The sequence below is a fragment of the Hyperolius riggenbachi genome, chromosome 4, assembly GCF_040937935.1.
Source record: "Hyperolius riggenbachi isolate aHypRig1 chromosome 4, aHypRig1.pri, whole genome shotgun sequence".
NCBI lineage: Eukaryota > Metazoa > Chordata > Amphibia > Anura > Hyperoliidae > Hyperolius > Hyperolius riggenbachi.
In genome coordinates this window covers 433,059,355-433,084,685 of record NC_090649.1, presented here as the reverse complement: position 1 = coordinate 433,084,685, position 25,331 = coordinate 433,059,355, and the positions used below count along the sequence as shown (strand labels likewise).

General features: G+C 44.8%; 1 protein-coding gene across 1 annotated transcript in view; it reads left to right on the top strand.

Annotated features, from left to right (window-relative positions):
• Nucleotides 1-25,331, top strand: part of TRMT6 (tRNA methyltransferase 6 non-catalytic subunit) — a 76,497-nt gene that overhangs the window by 42,691 nt on the left and 8,475 nt on the right. The window contains exons 5-8 of the mRNA XM_068232503.1: nt 1,905-1,988; nt 4,876-5,000; nt 13,345-13,628; nt 22,377-22,462. Of these exons, the coding sequence (XP_068088604.1) occupies nt 1,905-1,988; nt 4,876-5,000; nt 13,345-13,628; nt 22,377-22,462 (579 nt within the window). The remainder of the gene's footprint in view (nt 1-1,904; nt 1,989-4,875; nt 5,001-13,344; nt 13,629-22,376; nt 22,463-25,331) is intronic.

Genomic DNA, 25,331 nt, shown 5'->3' with positions numbered 1-25,331 from the left:
CTATGGCAGAGAAGCAGATAAGCCTATTTGAAAGTACAGGCTGTAAACAATATGTCTGCTTCCATGAATCAGGAAGTAGAAACTGTACAGATTTATTTTAGGATTTGTATCCGCTGTAACAAAAACATTTTTTTTGTTTAAAGAGGAACCATCACAAAAATCTTAAAATTTTAAACGCATACAAATAAGAAGTACATTTCTCCCAGAGTAAAATGAGACATAAATTACTTCTCTCCTATGTTGCTGTCACTTACAGTAGGTAGTATAAATCTGACATTACTGACAGATTTTGAGCTAGTCCATCTCTCTATACGGGATTCTCAGCATGGCCGTTATTCTTTATAAAGACATTCCCTGAAAATGATTAATACAAAGATGCTGGCCAGCCTCCCTGCTCGCCGCACACTATTTTGGCAGTTGGACGGAGCAACTGCAATTCACTAAGTGCTTTTTAAAAATAAAGAAAACCCTGAGAACCCACCTATGAGACGATGGGCTAGTCCAACATCTGTCGGTAATGTCAGATTTATACTATCTACTGTAAGGGACAGCAACATGGGAGAAAAGTAATTTATGGCTCATTTTACTCTGGGAGAAACGCACTTCTTATTTGTATGTGTTTTAAATTTCAAGATTTTCACGACCGTTCCTCTATAAAGGTTATTATGCTGTTGTGCATCTTCAAGAGCAATTCTGAGTTCAGGTCCACTTTAAACAAAAATCTAATGTTTCTGTTAAAGTGAGTTAAAACACACCTGAAGTGAAAGGTATATGGAGGCTGACCTATTTACTTTTAAACACTACAAATTGCCTGGCTGTCCTGGTGATCATCTGCCTCTAATACTTTTAAGGCGCCCATACATCTCTCGACTTGGCGTCCGATCGACCATCCGATTCCATAATTATCGAATTGGATGAAAATCCATGCTGCCAAGAGATTTGCCCGATCGACGATGCAACCAATTTTGTGCCCAACATGGTCGCATATATTGATCGAACATGCTGCAAGATGTTGGGCCGTCATGGTCGATCGGGTGCACGGCGGTAGCGGTGAGCGATAACGGGACGAGCAACAAAACATGCAGCGCTTTTCCCTCATGTTCCCCTTTATGCATTACCTGTCCTGTGTCGCCCACCATGCAGTGTCCGTCCATCACTGGAACACCCCGCTCTTCCATTAGCAGTATACACGCTGCCGGCACTAAGCACGCAACGCGTCTGTGACGTCACATACATGCTAGCAGCGTGTATATTGCGGTGGGTGACACAGAACCGGTAATGTATAAATGCACGCACAGGGGTACATTTATACACTGGGGGGGCAGCACCAGACTTGGACGATTTCCAAGAGATTTAGTCTCCAAAAGGTTCAGGAATTGGCATGCAGTGTATGGGCAGCTGACAGATCTCTCTCTAATTAGATTCAATCAGAGAGAAATGTGTCCCTTAGTCAAATCTGCCTATCACCGCTAGATGTATGGCTACCTTTGGCCATAGTTCCTGAACAAGCGTGGATCAGATGCTTCGGAAATCTCAGTGTATTAGCTACATGCGGTTTTTTAGGTGGGTGATTCACACATTACTGCAGCCAAACAGATCAGACGGACAGTAAAGTATTGTTTAAAAGAAAATAAAAATGGCAGCCACCATAACCACTTTAGGTTCCCTTTAAGCTCATTATCAGAGATTGACGGTAAGATGAGTTATTTCCGGCTTGCATGCAATTTGTTTTCAGCTTGGCATTGAGCCAATCATTTGAACAGCCTGTCGATTTCAAGCTGCATGAAATTTGCATGTAAATTGGAATTCTTGCATCTGATTGCTTTATTGTGGAAGCCATTTCTGCTATTTTGTCTATTTTCCACTAGTACACATTCAGATAACACGACTTCCTTCTACCACAGGTACGAGGCCAATATCACCATTCTGAAGCCTTCTACGCGGATTCTTGCAATGATGTACTATGCAAGGGAACCTGGTAAAATCTGGTAAGATCCACTGTGATTCCAGTATTAACAGGGCATGAAAAGAAGGGGTTCAATCACTGTGTTTACCCTTGCAGGGCCGTGGAGTCGGTGCAAAAATCTTCCGACTCCAACTTTGACTCCGACTCCTCAGTTTATGAAATCTCCGACTCCTCAGTTTATGAAACCTCCGACTCCGCAGTTTATGAAACTTCCGACTCCGCAGTTTATGAAACCTCCGACTCTGAGTACCCAAAATGGCTCCGACTCAGACTTCTCGACTCTGGCTCCTTAGTCTAATACTTACCAGGGCTGTGGATTTTGTACAAAATCATCCGACTCCTCAGTTTATGAAACCGCCGACTCCTCAGTTTATGAAACCTCCGACTCCTCAATTTATGAAACCTCCGACTCCGGGTACCCAAAATGGCTCCGACTTCTCGACTCTGGCTCCTTAGTCTAATACTTACCAGGGCTGTGGATTTTGTACAAAATCATCCCACTCCTCAGTTTATGAAATCTCCGACTCCAGGTACCCAAATTTGTTCCGACTCCAACTCTGACTCCACAGCCCTGTTATAATGTGCCCAGAAACTTGCATTGTCTTTTTTTATTTCCATTTATGTAATTTTTATTGAATGGTCCAAATCACATAGCAGAATATCAAATAGAATAGAAGTTACATTGGCAAAGGCAAGCAGAGGAGTAACTTAAAGACGTTCTAAGGGCTGAGACCCACTAGGGGCACTTTGGCAGCACTTGCTTGTGGAGTCGGAGTCGGGGATTTGGATCAATTTTTTGGGCTACCGGCAGTCGGAGGTTTCATAAACTCAGTTGGAGTCGGATGATGTTTGTACCGACTCTACAGCCCTGTTGCTAATAGAAGAATATTTGAATAGTATTACAGCTGTTCCTATATGGCTACATTAGGAATAATTCACAAAGCTTTTTCACATGCTTTCACTTTATCTATGTTACATTTTAAAAGGTACCATGAGCGGTGGCAAAAAATGGAAATGGGGACTTACCTGGGGCTTCCTCCAGCCTCCCGCAGCCCGTGAGGTCCACGGCATCCTCCTTGTCCTTCTTTTTTTTCTGGTCCCGTTGGCTGCTCTTGTAATCCGGCGACTTCGGCTGAAATCACTCTAGAAAACTATGTATGCGCAGGACACTTATGGCATCCGGCATGATGACGTCACTGGAAGGCAAGATCACCAGACTCAGACTCACATATTTCAGCCACATGATGTGATCAAATTCCTTAGAGAAAGACCAAATGCTAGGACTGATCACTGGCAAAAGGCGACAAGGCTGCCAGAGAATGTGTTGGCTTGACACCATCAAAGCTGACACAGGATTGTGCTTAAAGGGGAACTGAAGAGAGAGGTATATGGAGGCTGTCATGTTTATTTCCTTTTAATCAATACCAGTTGCCTGGCAGCCCTGCTGGTCTATTTCTCTGCAGTAGTATCTGATTAAAACCAGAAACAAGCATGCAGCTAGTCTTGTCAGATAAGACTTATAAGTCTGAACCACTGAAACACCTGATCTGCTGCATGCTTGTTCAGGGGCTATGGCTAATAGTATTAGAGGCAGAGGATCAGCAGGGCTGCCAGGCAACTGGTATTGTCTCAAAGGAAATAAACATGACAGCCACCATATACCTCTCTCTTCAGTTCCCCTTTAAAGCGGATCCGAGATGAAAAACTAACTATAACAAGTAACTTGTCTATATACCTTATCAAAAGTTTAGATAGTTTACACAGCATATCTATCTGCAAACAGCTTTAATAGAATATGATTATTTATTCCTGTAATACAATGACAGCAGCCATGTTTGTAAACATTACACAGAGGCAGGCTTATCTGCACCATCAGCACTCAGACTGTGAAAAAAACCTAATGCTGAATACACACCATGCGTTTCCGCGTCGAATGCGTCTGTCGATAGGCGACGATTCGATTATTTCCGAACGCATTTTGATGATTTTTAGGTCGATTGCCATGTAAAGTATGGCAAATCGACCTAACGATCCATCGAAGCTTGAATCGGACATGTTGGAAATAATCGAACGCGGAAACGCATGGTGTGTATCCACCATTAGCCCCCCTCCTCCTCCATTCTGCCTCTGAAATATCTGGCTAGTAATACCTCCCCCTCCTCCTGCCTAGATTGAGTTCCCATGAGCCCTTGCTACTGCCAAGGCTCTCTGAAAAGCTGTGGGTGGGGCTTTTTTAGTTTATAGGGAATTAAAACAAAAACAAAAACAAAAAAGTATTTGGCTTGAGGAATGCCCTATAACCAATAGGAAAGGAACACAATTATGCAATGTATAGAAGTTCATCTCGGATCCACATTAAGGCAACTGTCAGAAATGGTACAAGATCGGACAGCATGGAGAGAGCTAACCCATAGAATCTCCAAAAGTCGAATATGACTGAATGGATAACAACATCATCATCATCATCATGACGACGTGAAGGGGGTGTGCACACAAAACTTGTTATTACCGGAGCAGCCAAGGGACCAGGAAAGCGACTGGGAGAGTGCGGGACCTAGCGGGCTACGGAGGACTGGAGGAAGCTCCAGGTAAATCCCGATTGACTTTTTTGGGGGGTTTTTGTTTTTTTGCACTCCTCAGGGTCCCATTAAGCTCCCAAAGAGCAAAAAAAAAAGTAGGAAAAGTACACTTTGAATGATTATTTTGTGTGTAAATATGTTGAAAGGTTATTTTTATTTATATGCTTAAAAATATGGTGGCGCTTTATAAATAATAATAAAATAAAGTAAGTTATGAGAAGTTTTGTAGTGTCATTATAATGATATAATATTATCAGTCTATCCACCTCTGTAAGCTTTGTACGTGTTGTGTGTGGATGGGAGACGCTCTCTTTTCTCTTGTCTCTCTAGCCAGCTTCGTTATGACACATTGGCACAGATGCTGACGTTGGGGAATATTCATGCGGGCAGTAAAGTGATCGTCATGGAAACCTGTGCTGGTTTAGTGCTGGGATCTGTTATGGAGCGCATGGGAGGTGAGACTCTAAATATGTGTGTGTTGTACATTGTAGCTAAGTAACTCAACTAAACTTACCAGTAGTGAAGACGGGGCGGGGGGCATAACTGTCAAAAAGACTTGGAGGTACTGGCTTCAGAAGAGTCCAAAGTGAGAGGCATATGGAAGCTGCCATATTTATTTCCTTTAAACAATGTACAGTAAATTGTACACTATTGATGATTATAAGACCTGATTTGCAAAAATAATAGTAATATACTCTCATGGCATACATATTTAAAAAGCCAAGTTTCTAAGGTAATAATATATGTTGTTTCTTTCATATTCTGTCACTTTTTTTTTTTCATTTTACAAGTCTTTTATTTTGGTACAGAATATGCAAAAATGGAATTGCCTTTGATTCAGTTTGTGACTAAAAAGAATACACAAGACATAGGCCTAAACCCTAAAACTTTCTAAACTCTATTCCACAACTTTTCACGGTTTAAATGTTACCAGATATGTCTCATGTAGTTTTGCTAAAACTTCCCTAAATTTGATCATAATTTTGAAAAATGTTTTATGTTGGATTGCGTTTCTCCCTACCTATTTTTATGAGATGTGTATCCAAGCTTTAAGACCCACCAAAATGTATTCTACAACTAGTCACAGTAAACCACCCTGGCGTTCTATTGAGATCGCCAGAGCGGCTGCGGGAGGGTTTTTTTTTAATTTAAAAAAAACTATTTCATGCAGCCAACTGAAAGTGCAATGAGCAACCTTCCTTGTTTGGCTTTCCTCGTCGCCATGGCGATGAGCGGAGTGACGTCATGGACGTCAGCCGACGTCCCGCCTCCGATCCAGCCCTTAGCGCTGGCCGGAACTATTTGCGCAGGGCTCGGGCGGCTGGGGGGACCCTCTTTCGCCGCTGCACGCTGCATGCTCCTTTTTATTTTATCAAAATCGGCCCAGCAGGGCCTAAGCGGCACCTTCTGGTGGTAATGGACGAGCTGAGCTCGTCCATTCCGCTAAGGTGGTTAAAATGATACCACATGTGCCTCATTTAGTAACAAACTGGTGGTGCACTCTCCACAAATACACTGGACATTTATAAACGTCCAGTTGTCATTAAAGTGAACCTCCGGACTAAAAATTGACTCAGCAGCACTGAAAAGGCCTGGTGTTTCTTTAGCAGTTTCACAGCATCCGAACTTTGTTTCTCTTATACAAGCCTCATTTTTAGCTGCACAGAAGAAAACTGCCCGGGCTTTTTTCCCCTGATGCTGTGTAAAGCATGATGGGATTTCTGATTTTGTTGTTCTCGTTCTGCTGTTTTAGTGCAATTTTTTTTTTTACATTTTGAATTTGACATTTGAAGCCTAGCGTGTGCAGCTGGGAGGGGTAATCAGGACACAGGACAGTTGGAACTGTGTCTCCTGCTCCCTGTCACCTCCTTTCAACCAAAAAGATGGCTGCCCCCATGACAAAGATGGCAGCCCCCATGAATCACAAACATTTGCCTGTTCTTTTAAAACAGGGTGGGTAAGAGATTATATTACCTATCTATTCTAATTAACATAACTAATGTAACTTGATGACACTATGTTTGTTTAGGCTGAAGTTCCCCTTTAAGTGGTAATACTTTTAGCCATAGACTCTGAACAAGCATGCAGATTAGGTGCTCTGACTGAAGTCTGACTGGATTTCCCTCATGCTTGTTTCAGGTGCGTGCTTCATACACTACTGATGCCAAAGAGATCAACTGGATGCCAGGCAACTGGTAAAAAGATGAAATATGGCAGCCTCCATATCCCTCTCACTTGAGCTGTTCTTTAATGCCAGGCTCTGTGTTCAGCACTTTTCTGTGCTGGGGAACACACTTGGCAGAGCAGTGCTAATGAAATGGGCTATTGAATCAGATGCTGCTTCTTCATTTAACCATCTGCATCCTAGAATTCATGTTGGCACACATAGCTATGTCTGTATTAAATCAGGGATACGTAGTTCTCACATATTTCCATACACGTACTGTATACACTGAGCAACTGCATCACCGTGATCCCTTCTCTGATCAGTCTCTACAGTACCGGCAAACATGCTGTTCACAGGCAGTACTGGTTATTATTCAATGGGAGCCAATGAGTTGCACACAGATTGCAATGCCCACCATCATCCAAACAGGCACCTGGAGTCTATACCTCACCTGGGTACAGCTAGCTGCCTTCTCTACTACAGGGCAGCAAGGCTCGGAACCATTTTAATAAACATACGTTTTAATAGCAGACCTATTACAGTCACAGTTCAGAAGCAGGAAGTTAACCATGCATGATATCAACAATGTGTTATAAATGAATGAGTATAGGAATTTGGGCTATGGGAGGTTAGTTATTGATGTAGCTGCGGTGATGTTAGTGTTAGATGTAGCGACAGTGAAGCTAGTCTTAGGTGTAGCTGCAGTGAGGTGAATGTTAGGTGTAGCAGCAGGAAGGGTAATGGTAGGTTTAGTGGCAGTGAGGATAGTGTTAGGTGTAAAAGCAGTAAGGTTAGTGGCAGCGAGGATAGTGTTAGCTGTAGTGGCAGTGAGGTTAGTTTTTAGTGTAGCAGCAGTGAGGATAGTGTTAGCTGTAGTGGTAGTGAGGATAGTGTTTGGTGTAGCGGTAGTGAGGTTAGTGTTTGGTGTAGTGGCGATGAGGTTAGTGTTGGGTGTAGAAGCAGTGAAGTTAGTGTTGGGTGTAGAAGCAGTGAGGTTAGTGTTGGGTGTAGTGGCAGTGAGTTAAGTGTTAGGAGTAGCGGAGTGAGGTTAGCTTTAGGTGTATCGGCAGTGAGATTAGTGTTAGGGGTAGTGGCAGTGAGGTTAGTGTTTGATACAGTGCCACAGAATATGTTGGTGCTTTATAAAAAAAATAATAATAATATAGCAACAGTGAAGTTAGGGTTGGGTGCAGTGAGGATAGCATTAGGAGCAGTGGCACAGTGAGGTTAGTGTTTGATGTAACAGCAGTGCAGGGTAGTGTGGCAGGAGTCACACTTGTCTTATAGTTTTCTGAGTGCATTTTTCTGCATGAGTTTATATGCAAAAAAACTGTACTTTTGCAAGCCTCTTCATTAATTTTTTTTATATATTTGGAACATTGTCTGGACGTTAAGGATGGTTCACTTTAAGCATTAGTTATTCAGTAAGTGATTGAGAGCGGAATAGCTGCTTTAGAGAGGGTCTCCCCATGTCATGGAATATTGATGGGATCTGCGTCAGAGGGAAGCCTTGCCTTTGATGACAGTTTTCCTAGCTGTGTCTCTGTGTGTCACCGTACAGCTGGGGGTCAGGATCACGCAGCAGCAGAGGATGGGAGCACAATAGGAAATGAGTGGCATTAGTCTAAGTTTTCCTCTGTTATTCATATTAGGGAGAGTTTCAGAGATGTTCTTAAATTATGTATGCGTTTTGTAACCGAACACAAAGGGGACTGTCTGGCAGGACGTTCTGAACTGATCCTTCTCGTGCTTTCCGCTCATTCATGAATTGTGGCATTTTCATGGAGCAGAACTTTCAGGATTGTATGATCTTACCCTTGAAGCACTGTTAGTATATTAATAGATAAACCACCCCTGTTTGGCAAGCCAAGTGCAAATTGCTGTTGAACAGGTAACCCTATTCCTCCATTCTAAAAAACTGCTTTTCCCCTTTTCCAGTTTTCTTAGCAATTGTCCTAAGACAGGGGTGTCAAACTCAAATACAAACTGAAATTGAGCTGTGTGACCAAGTCGCAGGCCAACCTCAATGTCTAGTGGCCATGTCTCTCCCTTATAAAGTTCCCTGATTTCTAACAGCCCCCTCCTTCCCCTATACGGTTCCCTGGTGCCTAGTGGCCCTCCACCCTCCCCTATACAGTTCCCTGGTGTTTAGTGGGCCTCCCTCATCTTTTGCAGGTCGCTGGTATTTAGTGGTTCGCCTTCCCTCCTAGTGCTTCCCCCATATGGCTTCACTGGTAATCTAGGGCTTCAGCTCCAATCTAGCTTCTCTGATGGTCTAGAGTGGGCCAAACTTTATGCAAAGTGGGAAAACCACCAGAGTGCTGAATCTAAAGGCTCCAAATCTGGCTCATGGGCCAGAGTTTGACATATATGTCCTAAGGAATACCCCCTATAATGCTTTTGAAGATGGCACTTGCTGCCTAACATCTCTCCACCGTTGAAGACTCTCACTGTCTAGCTTTGCCCTCCCTCTTGCTGACCACTGTCTTTCTAACATTTTACGCCACTATCACTTCTGTTGCTTTCCACGAATGATTTTTTTATTCCATTACTGCCTCTCATTCAATGCCCACCGCCCACCATTGCTCACTCCCTTCCATATCCCCTTCTCTATCCATAGTTAGTTGACCAGTAGTGATGGTCATGTCTTAGAAGAGAACTCATGGAGAATCGTGTGATCAATTTAATCAGCTGATAGATTTGCAGAGCTATGATTTGCTGTGATCACATCCTCCTTTAGCACATGATCATGACCAGCAAATCAGAGACTTGCATTGTGAGCATGAAGAAGTGTTTCAGGGTGGGATACAGAGGCTGTTTTTAGTGCCAATTGGATGGTCATGGAGAAATTGCAGACATAAACTGAAATATAGATTTTTATTACTAAGCCTAAGAAGTAAATTGAACTTTTATGTAAAAAAACAAAAACTGTATATACTCAATTGTTCAAATTTGCAGCAGGTTTCTAAGATTGGACTTCTTGACTGCTGAAACCATTTTACTTATAGCTTGGGTCATCACCCTTCATCTGCACTATTTATATGGGGTGATTTTCTGTAGATGAAGGGTAATGAACAGAATGTTTGTGCATATAGAGAGATTGTAGTTCTCCACTAGTAAATGGATCTATGATGTGGGCACAGCAGCTCGTTATCACTGTTCGCTTCGTGTCGGCTTTGTTAATCACCCTCAACTCCTGGCTCCCCTTCCATAAAAAAGACCTGCACTGCCTGCAATTAGTACAGAATGCTGCTGCAAGGCTGTTAACAAGCCAAGCCCACCATTGCCACGTAACACCAACCCTTCACTTACTCCACTGGCTACCAATACAATGGAAAATTCTAATTAAAATTGGCTTATGTCGCAATAATAGATGGTTCACATTCTCTGAATTGAGAGAGCTATTTGACATCCCAAGATCTCACTTCCTGTACTATGCACAGCTAAAATCTTATATATCGAACATAGTGGTCAAAGTGGAAGATACCATGAATCTAAATGCTTTTGATAGATTTTTCAACCCGCAGACCCCTTAGACCCAGTTCACATTAGCGGTCGCCGTCCGGAATCGCCGTGCCGGAGCCGGACCACATGCAGAACGGACGGAACGGACGCACGGCATAGCAATGAAAGCCTATGCGTCCGTTCACATGCGTCCGTTTCGTCCGGACCGGATCCGGACTCCGGCATAAGACCCAACATGCGCTATTTTTTGGTCCGGCTCCTCCGGCAGCCGTATCCGGAGCGGAGCTGGACTGCACCATCCGGCCAATACAAACCAATGAGAACCGGAGAGCGCACAACACACTGGCTAAAAATCCGGATGTTCTACCCCACTTCCTATGCGTATTGTAGCGGCGATTTTGGATGCGGACACATGGGCAAGCATTTTGGAGTGGAGCAGCAGTGACTTTAAACGTGCTGGAGATGTTGGCAGTATGTCGGAGGTGGAGGTGAGTGCTAAACAGCGGAGGGCCTGATTCCACAGGTCCACCTTCTGCTGACCTCCCAGACCCCAACATTTTTATTCGGTTTCTACTAGCTTTTGCCAAACGGATCCGGATCGCATCCTGATGAACACCTGATGCAACCTGACTGGATCGGATCCGGATCAGAACCGTACGGTTCCGATCCGGATCCGGTCAGGTCATCCGGTCCGTTTGGCAGGGAACCGCAAGTGTGAACCGGCCCTAAAATGTCATTGTCTGACATCCAAATGAGACTAGCGAATATATCCGTGGAAAAAAATAGCTCATCACAATTTAAAATTATGGTGTAAACATATCCAAGATGATAAGCAATAAATGATTCTGCGCTCACTGATTATAGATGAAACATGGAGAGAATCTCATCTAAAAATGATTCATAGAGCAAAATATGCATACAACATCAAATACAAAAATATACCTCCAGGATATCAACCTTGATGCCCTAAATGTTCCACCCACAATGCTAACATGGTCCATTGCCTGTGGGAATGCACGTAATCATTTCTGGAAAAAAGTCCAAATATATATATATATTCACTATGTAAATGTACAATTCCTCTATCCCCACAACTATGCTTATTTAAAGAGACTCTGAAGCGAGAATAAATCTCGCTTCAGAGCTCATACTTAGCAGGGGCATGTGTGCCCCTGCTAAACCGCCGCTATCGCGCCGCTAAACGGGGGTCCCTTCACACCCAAACCCACCCCCGCAAGACTTGGTCGTAGTCTTGGTCGTAAATCTTCCCTTCCTGGAGGCAGGGCTAACGGCTGCAGCCCTGCCTCCAGTCGCGTCTCAGTGAAGGAAGACTGAGAGGGGCGGGGGAGAGGCGAAGATGCGCATCTGACAGACGCGCGTGGGGCAGGGCTGAGGCGGTTAGCCCTGCCCCAATGCGGAAGCGCTCCCCCGCTTTACGGAGGGGATTTGGGGGTGAAGGGACCCCCGTTAAGCCGCGGGATAGCGGCGGTTTAGCAGGGGCACACATGCCTCTGCTATCTATGAGGTCTGAAGCGAGATTTATTCTCCCAACAAGACAATGGAAAACAAAAGTTTGCTTTCTTAAAACAAAAATAATTTGCGATAATTCAGGTTGGAGTGAGCTTGAGATGTTTCCCAGTGTATCACTGCTGAATATATGCAAATTAACCATTGTTACCCTTAGAAGCTGAACACACCTCCAGATCCGCTGGGCAATGAGGACTTAGGGGATATCCAAAGAAAATCAAATATCTCCTCACTAGCCCACATGGCCATAATAGCAGCTCGCAAAGTTATTTATAACAAATGAATTTATTCCAGCATACCGACTGTGTGGGATGTCAAACAGGAGCTGCACCACATTTTGCATATAGACAATATGGAGACACAGTGGCATAGCTAAGGAGTTGTGGGCACTGATTCAAGTCTTACATTGGGCCCCCCAAACACTCTATATGTAACAATTGATACGACGCACCAAAACCTGCCAATAGCAGCTACAGTGTCAAAGGTGCAAGAAGGGGATGGGGAGCACTTTGTTAATGATTACCCCTATTCACAGCATCTATAGAAGTCATTATTATGAGCACAGGATCAATAGAGAGCTAATACTGCAGTTGAGGGAGGGCCCTACGGGGCCCCTCTGGTCCAAGGGCCCCAATGTGGTCGCAACCTCTGCAACCCCGATTGCTACGCCCCTGTGGAGACACAAATATACATAGAAAAAAAAGACCAAACACTACTTTAAGTTGTGGAAAAACTTTATTTCTCACTCTTTCTCATCAGCAGAATTTCAAACATTGATGAAACCATTCCAATACACATCATGGTATGCTGAAAGAGATCTACTAAATAGCCTGGGAAAACTGAAGATACAACAATGACCAATATGCTCTAAACTTTACAGTCAGGAACGTTATAATATGTAAAGGCCACTAAAAAATGGTATTCACAATATTCTGATGATATACATATAAGTTTCAAGACGGGGAGACTGTGACGGGGGGAGGGAGGGGTGGTAAGGCTATAAAGTTTTGACTTCTGTCAGAGATGCCTCTTCATCTGGAATATTTGTGATATCTTTAGGATAAAAATGCAACCGTTACTCTTAAATGCTTTGGCTCCTTTGGGAGACATGTTAAAACAAAAAGCCCAATAAAACATATTTTAAAAAAAATTGGCTTATTGACATTCAAATCCTTGCACAATCTGGGCCCTGGATCCCGGAAGGACTTGTTGCAATTGCATCACATCCCCCACAATCTTAGATCAAAAGGATCTAATAACTTGGTCTTCCCCAGGGTCCATCTCAAAACCTTTGTAGACAGAGGCTTCTGACATTCTGTCCCTATACTTTGAAACTTCCTGGAGCCAAGTCCAAGCTGAAAAGCCACTTGTTTAGTTTGGCATATATGAACACCTGACTATTTCCTCTGCAACACAGTCAAGTCTGTAACTCTGTATTGATCTGAGACATATCTATGGGCTTTGAGTCCTATGGGAGAACAGTGCTTTACAAATGTTGTTATATTGTATTATGTTGATGAAATTGAGCACATACCTCTAGAAATGGTAACTGTACATGCAATACCAATAACTAATGGATCATTTTATGTGGAGAAGGATATTTACTGTCTCAGGTTCTGATTTTTCTTTTGTTCTCTAAGGATTTGGGACTGTTATACAGATGTACCCAGGCACTGGACCTGTAAGAGCGGCAACAGATTGCTTTGGCTTTCCAAAGCCCTTCTACAAAAGCCTGTATGAATTTCCCCTCAGTAAGGTGGAAAGGCTGGTATCTGGGACATTCTCTGGCTACACCACCAGAGTGCCTACAGAGCAGGACACTCCACAAGCTGACGAGGAGTCTAATGGTTCGGTGGCTGAAAGACGAGAAACTGCTCAAGAAGCCGATGAAGACTCTTCTGCTGCAGATTCTGAATCTGTCACGGTATGACATTTCAAAACTGACTGTCAACATCTATATGTTGGCCTTATTTAAAATAAACCTAAAACATTACAAAATAGGGCAAAACTAACAAAGCTCCTTACCTACAGGCACAGTGCTTTGCTTGCTAATGTCTGTAATGATCTTGAAATCATTTTCTCTGTTGTATAAATCGTGTAGGTTTTTTTTCTTTAGGGGCTAGCTGCGCCCATTTGCTTTTTCAATTTTGCATTCCATTTTTATTCTGAGTTTAGGGATAAGGTACATAGTTCAGCATATGTTTTGAATACAAAGTGTGTATTTGCCTCTAGGGGGCTCTGCATGCCCCTTTTGGTAGTCATTTCAGATGTGGCCTGGTTTTAGAGCGCTGCCAACTCTTCCCCGTCACGTGCTGTATTCATTTAAATTGATATTTTAGTTTTAGTTTTCAGGTGTGAGGAGGCAAGTTGAGTTTAGGTTAAATAGGTGGGTTGGGTGGAAGTCGGGTGTCCCAGAAGATGCCTTCAAGCAGATATCTCTTGATAACACTGTGCACTAAAAACATGGTGCTATCACTGATTAGCCAAATAGATGAAGTGCATTGTAACTTAGAGGCCTCCTAATACATTCTCTATTAGAGATTCTTGATGTTCAATACTTGGAATTACCGGTATATGTTGTCCCTTGAATAGGTCAATGCAAGAGTTTTATTGACCATGAATGGTTTAATGGGTGGGGGTAGTGCTCAGTGAACTAGAAATAATGGGTATCGAGTGTAATCAAAATTAAATATAACTTTATTGTATCAAAAAGGATTATAAAAACAAACATTTAAAATCTTGAAGAGATGTTGCGGAGTTCCGCTTTCCCATCCCTGGAGGGTAGTGCTCAGTGCCTAGAGTCAGAATTTGATGCACTCATGTATACAGTCTCTCTGGACTACATGTGATGTACGAGGTCAACCAAACTATTGAGACATTTGGAAGCAAAATGTATTGCCCAGTGTGAGAAAGCTTTACCTCATTTGCAAGACGTTGTAGACGTTACCTGATGAAAGCGTGGATACGCCAAAATGCGCCGTGACGGTATCCAGCACACGTCGAGCACCACGAAGGGCACCTCAGGTCCACCACACCATACAGACCAGGATCGCTACTGGCCACAGCTGTCCCCAGGTTATCCCGGTTGGTTGCTGTCGAAAGAGCTGGTATAGCCCAATTTTATGCCTGAAACGCTTCTTAAAATACAAAATGATGGCTAAGAACACAAAATATGAATATCCTGAAGTGGCCTTCTGTGAGCTCTGATTTCCATATGGAAATACCCGAAACATATGCTGTCTGCAGAAACCTGACAGAGGTAGAGCAGGTTTTTTCAGGAAAAGTTGTCTAAACCACTTGTTGACCTTTGCAGAAGTCTCATTGAAAGCTACGGGAATCACTTGCCCTTAAAGCAGACCTGAACTCTTGCACATGACACAAGGAAAACAGAGCATTGCAGCCTGTGTGTGTTTAGAGAGACTAGCCTGTAATCCCCCCTCATCTTCAAGTACCGTATATACTCGCAAGCAAGCCGAATTTTTCACCCCCAAAAAACGGCCCAAAAGTTGGGGGGTCGGCTTGCTTGCGAGTCATGGGTAGGTGGTGCCCCTCTCCGCTCCCCCCGCGGCCGCCGCTGCTATTACCTTAGGCGGCGCCGCTTCCTCTATCCCCGTCCTGCTCCGATAACTAACTACTTAGCAGCGCGCCCCCCGCTGCTGTGATAACGGAGGAAACCATAGAGAGCGGTTCCCATAGTAACGGCATCTATGAGCACTATACTATCTATACTGAGCACTATACTAGCTATACTGAGCACTATACTAGCTATACTGAGCACTATACTAGCTATACTGAGCACTATACTAGTTAAACTGAGCACTATACTAGCTAAACTGGGGCACTTTGCTAGCTATACTGAGCACTATACGGACTATACTGGGGCACTATGCTAGCTATACTGAGCACTATACTAGCTATACTGAGCACTATACTAGCTATACTGAGCACTATACTAGCTATACTGAGCACTATACTAGTTAAACTGAGCACTATACTAGCTAAACTGGGGCACTTTGCTAGCTATACTGAGCACTGTACTGACTATACTGGGGCACTATGCTAGCTATACTGGGGCACTATGCTAGCTATACTGGGGCACTATGCTAGCTATACTGAGCACTATACTAGCTAAACTGAGCACTATACTAGCTAAACTGGGGCACTTTGCTAGCTATACTGAGCACTATACTGACTATACTGGGGCACTATGCTAGCTATACTGGGGCACTATGCTAGCTATACTGGGGCACTATGCTAGCTATACTGAGCACTATACTAGCTAAACTGGGGCACTTCACTAGCTATACTGAGCACTATACTAGCTATACTGGGGCACTTTGCTAGCTATACTGAGCACTGTACTGACTATACTGGGGCACTATGCTAGCTATACTGGGGCACTATGCTAGCTATACTGGGGCACTATGCTAGCTATACTGAGCACTATACTAGCTAAACTGAGCACTATACTAGCTAAACTGGGGCACTTTGCTAGCTATACTGAGCACTATACTGACTATACTGGGGCACTATGCTAGCTATACTGGGGCACTATGCTAGCTATACTGGGGCACTATGCTAGCTATACTGAGCACTATACTAGCTAAACTGGGGCACTTCACTAGCTATACTGAGCACTATACTAGCTATACTGAGCACTATACTAGCTATACTGAGCACTATACTAGCTATACTGAGCACTATACTAGCTATACTGAGCACTATACTAGCTAAACTGGGCACTATACTAGCTAAACTGGGGCACTTTACTAGCTATACTGAGCACTATACTAGCTATACGGGGGCACTATACTAGCTATACTGAGCACTATACTAGCTAAACTGGGGCACTTTACTAGCTATACTGAGCACTATACTAGCTATACTGGGCACTATACTAGCGATACTGGGCACTATACTAGCTATACTGGGACACACTAGGGGAATAAGGCGGCCAGCATTTCCTACCCCCGGCTTATATGGGGGTCAATCATTTTTCCCTGTTTTTTCAGGTGAAAGTTGGGGGTCGGCTTACATGCGGGTCGGCTTGCTTGCGAGTATATATGTTAATCACAAGTGTAGTTTGATCTCTTGACTGTATCAGCACAGAAATTTGGCAGGCCTTAAAGAACAAGCGACACCCATGCTAACCTAGAAATAAAAAACACATATATATGTAGATAAATACTACTTCTACTTACATAACAGATGTATTGTGCTGTCCACATAAAGATTCCTGTGAATTTTATAAAGGAAAAGCAGAAAATCCTAGCCAAGCTAATGCTGACATCATATCCTCCCTGACTCGTTTTTTTCCCCCTCCCTTCTCTTGCTCATTGTGACATTCCAATGAGGTGTATACTAACAACTGCACTGTCTTTTTTTTAATTTTTTTTTATTTACACATTTAATCACTGAGTCACCTCAGCCTTGCTTGTAAACACAAGTAATCAGAGGGTGTTTCTGATAAGCAGCTAGATAGGGAAATAAGTGGAAGAGGAGGAATATATTATAGATAAAAATAACTCCCAACATTCAGCTCTTTGGCACTGTTTGGCAATAGCGCCAGTGCTCCTAAAGTATGTGATAACTACAAACCATAACAGCAGAAAACGTTTTGCAAGTTTTGAATGCAGGATTAGCATCTTTATCACTTTACACTCAGACCAGATGCTGTTGAAATTTGATTTTTATGGTGACAATACCGCTTTAACAGACACCGCTAATATGTAAACACAGGATGTTAACCCTTTGTCTGCTTATAGAGTTCTGTAAGCTGTAACAGAAATGTTTTTCTTTAACCACTTGCCGACCAGGGGTGATTTGCCTGATCTGTGCTGCGTGGGCTCTCCAGCCCGCAGCACAGATCAGTATTATGCCAGGGCGATCAGACTTCCCCCCCCCCCCCTCCTTTTTTCCCCACTAGGGGATGTCCTGCCGGGGGGGTCTGATCGCCGCCGGCCATCTGCGTTTTGCGGGGGGGGGGGCTCCTCAAAGCTCCCCTCCGCAGCCATTTCCGCCCTCTGCCTCCTTACCTCCCTCCCTCCCTCTCTCCGTAATGCGCAGGACGGAGTTCCGTCCTGCGCATTGAAGGATAGGCTTCCGCCTATCAGATGCCGGCGATCCCCGTCCAATCAGAGGCCGGGGATCGCCGATCTGCCCTACGGCGCTGCTGCGCAGCAGCGCCGTATGATGTAAACAGCGGGGATTTCTTCCCCGCGTGTTTACATTTTGCCGGCGAGCCGCGATCGGCGGCTCTCCGGCTGTTCACGGAGACACCCTCCGTGAACTGACATGGAAAGGCCGTTTCCATGGTAACCCGCAGACGACCAGTTTACGCCGATCGGCGTTAGCTGGTCGTCAAGAGGTTAAAGGGAACCAGAGAGGAAGGAGACTTGAAAAAAGAAAAAGATTTCATACATACCTGGGGCTTCCTCCAGCCCCATAAGCCTGGATCGCTCCCACGCCGCAATCCTTCGTTTCCTGGATCCGCCGGTACCGGGTCCCGTCACTTCCGGCGGACGCGGCCAATTGTCTGCATAATCAGGGGCTCCCTCCATATCCTCACGCATGCAGCTGCGCAGTATGCAGCCGCACGCGTAAGGGTATGTCGGGAGGCTCTGTGATGTGGCCAATTGGCCGCGTGCTGCCGCCGACTGGCTGAAAGTACGGGACCCGGTACCGGCGGATCCAGAAAGCGGAGGACTGCGGCGTGGGAGCGATCCAGGCTTATGGGGCTGGAGGAAGCCCCAGGTATGAATAACATCTTTTAGCTTCTTAATATCTGGTTCTCTTTAAGGTTATTGTGCTGTGGCTTACCTTTTAGGCCGCGTTCACATTACAAACGCGGATGGGCACGCACGCGGAACGCAACGCGTACGAACGCACGCCATCCGCGTTTGTATGCGTTGCGTGGCTGATCCCAAAAAATGGCAAAAAATGCATGCAGCATGCGTTCCCGGACCACACAGGTCCGGAACGCATGCAGTGTGAACATCAGACAGTGCACTCTATGCACTGTCTGATGTCGTGTGTGTCGGCCACCTGCACGCGTTTCCAAAACGCGGCTGGAAACGCGTGCAGTCTGAACGGGGCCTTAGAGCAGAGAGGAAGTTCTGAGTTCAGGTCTGCTTTAAAGGTTGTACAAGAAAATGTTTTTGTTTTTTTTCTACATGTCATTTTAATTTCTGTTATTATTTTAAATATCCTGTTCGATCAAACCTCTTAAAGGACACCAGAAGTGATAAGGATATGGAGGCTGAAATATGCACTGTATATCCTTTTAAACAATACAAATCACCTAGCTGCCAAGCTGATCATCTGCTGCTAATACTTTAAGCCATAGACTCTGAACAAGCATGCAGATCAGATGTTTCTGAGTGAAGTCTGACAAGATTAGCTTCATGCTTGTTTCAGGTGTGTAATTCAGACACCACTGCAGCCGAAGAGATCAGCAGGACTGCTGGGAAACTGGTATTGTTTAAAAATAAATAAATATGGCAGTCATCATATACCTCTAACGTCAGGTGTCTCTTAATGCAAAGTTAGAGATGTTTGTGCAGTTCAAGTAATTTGAGAAACTGTTGTGTTTTTTTTTTCTTTTGGAGGGGTACTAACAATTTTGTCCACACCTGTAACGGTGTGCCTTTATTTATGCTAATAGCACTACATTGCATGGCTAGACTGCTGCATGATTGAAGGCTTTTGTAAATCACTGTTGATTTTCTGGTTCCATTTGTGAAATGGATTTTTAGCCTTTTCATCTGTTTTTTCAAAGATTAAGAGTGAGTGGCGTTTTTATAGAATTTCTGCTGAATGCTTGGATTGACGATATGAAGATGAAAGAGGTGCTATTTGTACGAAGGGATGTGACTCATTCTCTGCTCTTCTGAATTTGATTGCTTCTGTAATTTATTACACATTTTAGAGGGAAATTCCAGAACATACAGATACACAGTTACGGTAATGCGAACCAGAACTCTTGCACAGGAGAGAAGAAAAACACAGACACATCCACCCTGTGTGTGTTTATAGAGAACAGCCTAATTCTCCCTTATCTTCAATTAATTAGTCAGTGCCATTTGAGTTGTCAAATGTCTGTGGAGGCTGACAAATTCTGAGCTACTAATGTAAACAGGAGGTTAACCCTTTCTGTGCTCCCAGCAAACCAGGCAGTAACCACACCACACTACAGTATAACTGTGGAAGTTCTGTAAGCATGACACAGATTATCAGACCAAACCTCTTTTTGTTGTTTTGTTTTTAACCCCTGGTATCTTCCCAGTACGCACGCTAATCTCCTGATCTATTAAAGTTACTTATCTAAAATGCTCATGTGCTCCACGCGAATTTTTTTTAAAAAAACCACCTAATTTAAAGCCGTAGGATTAGCCATACTATGCCAGGGAAAAAAGCACATATATAAGTAGATAAATACTTGATCTACTTACGTAACACATGTATTGTACTGTCCACGTTTTGTTTTCGGTGAATGTTAAGCTGGCCATACACTGGTCCGATCTGCGCCCGTTTCGACAGCAGATTCGATCACTGGGATCGAATCTGCTGCCAATCGTTCGCGCTACACGCCGAATTTCGATCCATTCCGTCGATCGCGCCGTGCGGAAAATAACCGTCGATCGCCCGCGTGTAAAGAGCGCTACGCTAGCGGCGTTCGAGTGCCCGACGACCGACGCAACAGAGCTGCAATACATTACCTGCTCCGCTGGCGCGACTCCCGGGTCTCCGCTCTTCTCCGCTCTGGTCTGGTCTCCGGCATGCTTCCCTTCTTCCTGTCCCGGCAGGAAGTTTAAACAGTAGAGGGCGCTCTACTGTTTAAACTTCCCCCAGACAGGAAGAAGGGAAGCATGCCGGAGACCAGAGCAGACCAGAGCGGAGAAGAAGAGCGGAGATACGGGAGTCGCGCCGGCGGAGCAGGTAATGTATGCGGGCGGGGGGAGCGGCGGCAGCACCACCACCACCACAACAGATTGTGAACGGTTTCAGGCTGAAATCGGTTCACAATCTGTTTGCAGTAAAGGTAGCCATACGATCCCTCTCTGATCAGATTCGATCAGATAGGGATCTGTCTGTTGGTCGAATCTGATGGCAAATCGATCAGTGTATGGCTACCTTTATATAGTAAATGAAGAAAATTCTGTTCCATGTCTCTTGCCCACAGTTTAGGCTAAATCCTGATGTTGTTTCTGCCCTTTACTTTTTTTTCTTTTCTCCTCCAATCGCTGAGTCACCTCAGCCTTGCTTGCAAACACAAGCGAGCAGGGGATCGTGTTTCAGATAGGTAGGGCAATAAATGGAAAAGGAGGAATATATTATAGATAAAAAGAACCCCCAGCATGCAACTGTTTGGCACTGACTACTAAAGGGCCAGTGCTCCTTAAGTATGTGATAACTCCAAACCATAACAGCAGAAAAAGTTTTGAATGTAGGATTAGCATCTCTATCACTTAAAACACTAAGACCAGTTGCTGATGAAATTAGATGTTTTATGGTGACAATCCCGCTTTAAAGTGACCCTGTAGTGAGAGGGATGTGGAGGCTGCCATATTTATTTTGTTTTAAACTGTATTAGTTACTCAGCTGCCCTGCTTTTCTTTCTGACTTCAGTTATGTGTGGAACAAGCATTCTTGGCCAAGATGGCAGCAAACAGCCGCTTTGGCTTAGTTTCCTGTAGTGTGTGTACAAGGTACCGTTTTACCACTGCACTTCTAAGGCACCATCAACATGAAAGGAAACCATCCGTTATGAATGTGATGACTAGCAAGAAATTCCAAACTATCGCTCCTGTGCCCCCCCCCCCACACACACCATTGTGGAGGGAGGCAGGATTCAGGTTGGGGGGGGAGGGGGGTGGTGAGGCCTGGTCCAGTGGGTATGCAGAGCAAAGTACTATATGTTACCTGTTCCCGGTGGGGATACAGGTCCTCTTCACTCCCCTTCTGCGCACAAGTACCATGCAGCCAGTCAATCACTGTGCAGCCTCTATCCCTGCATCCCTGTCTCATGACATGGGCAGAAAGCCGCATAGTGATTGACTGACTGCACGGCAGTTGTTCACTGAAGGGGGCCTGTATCGCCGCTGTGAGCAGGTCACGTACAACACTCCGCTAACCACTTTGCAAACTCACAGGACTCCCCTTCCTCTCATCCAACCTTTTTCCCCCAGGACTGTTGAGTCGGAGCAATTTTAGGTACCTTGAGTCTGAGTCAGTGGTTTCATAAAACTGAGGAGTAGGAGTCGGATGATTTTTGTACCAACTCCACAGCCCTGGTATTAGACGAGTCGGAGCAATTTTGGGTACCTGGATTCTGCGGTTTTATAAACTGAGGAGGCGGAGTTGGATGATTTTTGTACCGACTCCACAGCCCCGCTCACCCCCCTCAACCAACCCCCCCCCCCCCCCTTACCTATTTCATGTTTACGGAATGCCATGAAGTGGCCTTATTTATCAAAATAAAGCTTTGTACTTGCAGTATTTGAAGTCATTCATCATTAACCTGATCTGTAAAAAACTGAAATATCCTTGGTTGCAGTTGATCATTGTGCTCCTCATAGCATTATTATTTAATGGAGTTGGAGCGTCTGTTGTGCGTATCTAAAGTCATAACAACTGTGGCCACATAATCTTCCTTTTCTTCTATTTTACAAAGGCAATAGAAAAGAAGCGTAAACAGGATGAGAGGCGGAAGAGAGAATCTGAGGCCGCAGTACTGTTACAAAACAGAAATGCTGATGGGTGAGTTCAGAGAGTTCAGTAGGAAATGATAGGAGTGCGTGATACTTCAGACATTGGTGCTTTTAAAGGTGTTCTACGTCCCAGTGGCGTAGCTAGGGTGTTTGACACCCGGTGTGGATAATTTACCGACCCCCCCCCCCCCAGTGGGCAGTGGGTTAATATAGGTAGCCAGAATAGTTGCCCCCTGCACAGGTTAGAGAGGTAGGTGCCCCCAATATAGGTTAGGTAGGTAGGTAGGTGCCTCCAATATAGGTAGCCAGTATAGTTGCCACCAGTATAGGCTAGCTAGGTAGGTAGGTGCCCCCAATACAGGTTAGATAAGTAGCTGCCCCCAGTATAGGTTAGATTAGGTAGGTGCCCCGCAGTATAGGTTAGATAGGTAGCTGCCCCGCAGTATAGGTTAGATAGGTAGCTGCCCCGCAGTATAGGTTAGATAGGTAGCTGCCCCGCAGTATAGGTTAGATAGGTAGCTGCCCCGCAGTATAGGTTAGATAGGTAGCTGCCCCCCAGTATAGGTTAGATAGGTAGCTGCCCCCCAGTATAGGTTAGATAGGTAGCTGCCCCCCAGTATAGGTTAGATAGGTAGCTGCCCCCCAGTATAGGTTAGATTAGGTAGGTGTCCCCCAGTATATGTTAGATTAGGTAGCTGCCCCCCAGTATAGGTTAGATTAGGTAGGTGCCCCCCATAATGGAGGGGGAAGTCAGCCGCGGGGAGGGCAGCCCGACCTCTTCCTCCCTTCCTCTCCCCGGGCTGCCCTCCGTGCTCCCCCCTCTGACTGCAGAGTTAGCCAGGGAAGCGCTGTATAGTGTCAGCAACTCACCTCCCTGGTTCCAATCGCCGCTGGTCTTCTCCTCTGCATAGACGCTGATACACACGCTGCTTCCTGTTAAACAGCGCCCCCCTCCCTAAGCGCTCAGCCCTCAGGGAAGCCCCATATCACCCCTGCCCTGCCACTATCTCACCCCACCTGGTGCGGGTCGCACCCCCCTCACGACGCTAGTGCCATAACCTCCAAGAGACCAGGAGCCTAATAGTGCAGTATCGCAGGACAAAGAGATATAGATGCATGTGTGTAAATAATATATTCACAAGGGTGGGTTTGTAACCACAGTCTGAGCCTGCGGGAATATAACCATCCCTGCTCGGCGTCCCAGGGGAGCCCTGTAATAACCGTGCAGGAGATTTGGGCGCAGCTGGCGCCACCATAGGCTGTAATAGGAATTACGGCTATAGCGGCATAGTGAGTAACTTCGGCACCATCAGAAGACGGAGCTGAAGTTACATTTAAAACACTATAATTTGGCCTTCAGCAATAGCTAGAAGCCGAATTATATCATTCCCCACCATCCACGTGGACCTAGAGGGGGAATAGTTTTTAACGCCGCCGGGACTTGTGCAGCAGCAGAATAAGCCATATACTGGCTGTATCCCGCGCCCAAGTCTCCCGGCGGCGATTTCATATGTATGCGTCCCAGGACTGTTGGTGCAGATGTTGGTTGGTCTCCTTCCTTAGATAGTTGTGAGGACTGCAGGGTCCTCATGACTATAATCCCCTTGGGGGTATAGGCAATACTGAAAACACTGGTGGAGAGGCACCCTTGATGATTATTTACTATGAGATATTATATGGATGAGAAGTTTAATGTCTTACCTTCTCAAACGGACAAACCATTGATAGACCTGAAACATCCCTGGAGCAGACAAGTATAAAACGGCTCCATTGCGCTTCTCTGCAGAAGGGGGAGGGGGCGGAGATCCAGCCCTGTGGTTGCACCACTTTATTTGAGACCGTTCAATAAATGTTAAATCTTAATAAACAATTTGGCTCGCGACTACGTAGGTTTTAGATTTTGGCCCCTTATGTGTTTGAGTTTGACACCCCTGCCCTAAGTAATAGGAAAGTAATAGGAAAACAGAAAATAAAGTTCTTAAAGTGTACCAGAGACGTCAAATTCTAAAGATTTGATACTTACCCGGGGCTTCCTCCAGCCTCATAAGCCCCTCGGTCTGCCGCTCAGCCGCAATCCGCTTCGGTACCAGGTTTAGGCGTGTCCAGTCTGGGTCTTCTGTGCATTTGCGGACCTTCCACACATGCCCAGTAGACCCAGACTGACAGGACTGGGCCAGTTACTGGGACTGACCGCGGCTGAACGGCAGACCGCGGGAGGACAGCTTGGGAGTTTATGGGGCTGGAAGAAGCCCCGGGTAAGTATCAAATCATTTGAATTTGACGTCTCTGGTTTCCTTTAACCCTCACTGCTGCATAGAAACGGATATTTGTTTATCTTTACTGTGCACCTGCTATTGACTTGATACTGTATCTTCCTTACAGTCCAGTGCAATGCATCATCCCCTTGGTCTTCATAAGTCCTTTGGCACTAGTGAGCGATCACACAGCATCATAAATGTGTGTTGTTGTTATAGTGACCAGTATAGGATAAAAAGCAGCACATCATCGAGTTACAATTTAGTCATTTCCTTACCTGTGATTGAACCTAAGAGGAATATTTAAGCTGCTATTTTTATCTGCTTTTTAAGTGTTTGCATGCTTCAACTCAAGTGTACTTAAAATGAGGCTCTGATCAATACTGCAATGCAACCAGCTTGTGTTGCTGATTTCACTTGTGTTCTGAAATAGTTTATTTCTGTCACCGCTTATATTATAAAAAGGAGTCATCAGCAGCCCACGCTCTCATTCTCTGCATTTGCCAATACTGTCATTGCGTTAAAAAAGGATAATACTGTAATGAGGGTAGGGAATCAATGTCACAAACGTATTACTCAAGATCAACACACACAACAGCCAGTTTACTATCAGTGTACGAACAGTCTAAAAGTCTGCATACAATACAAAGTGGTGCACACAGC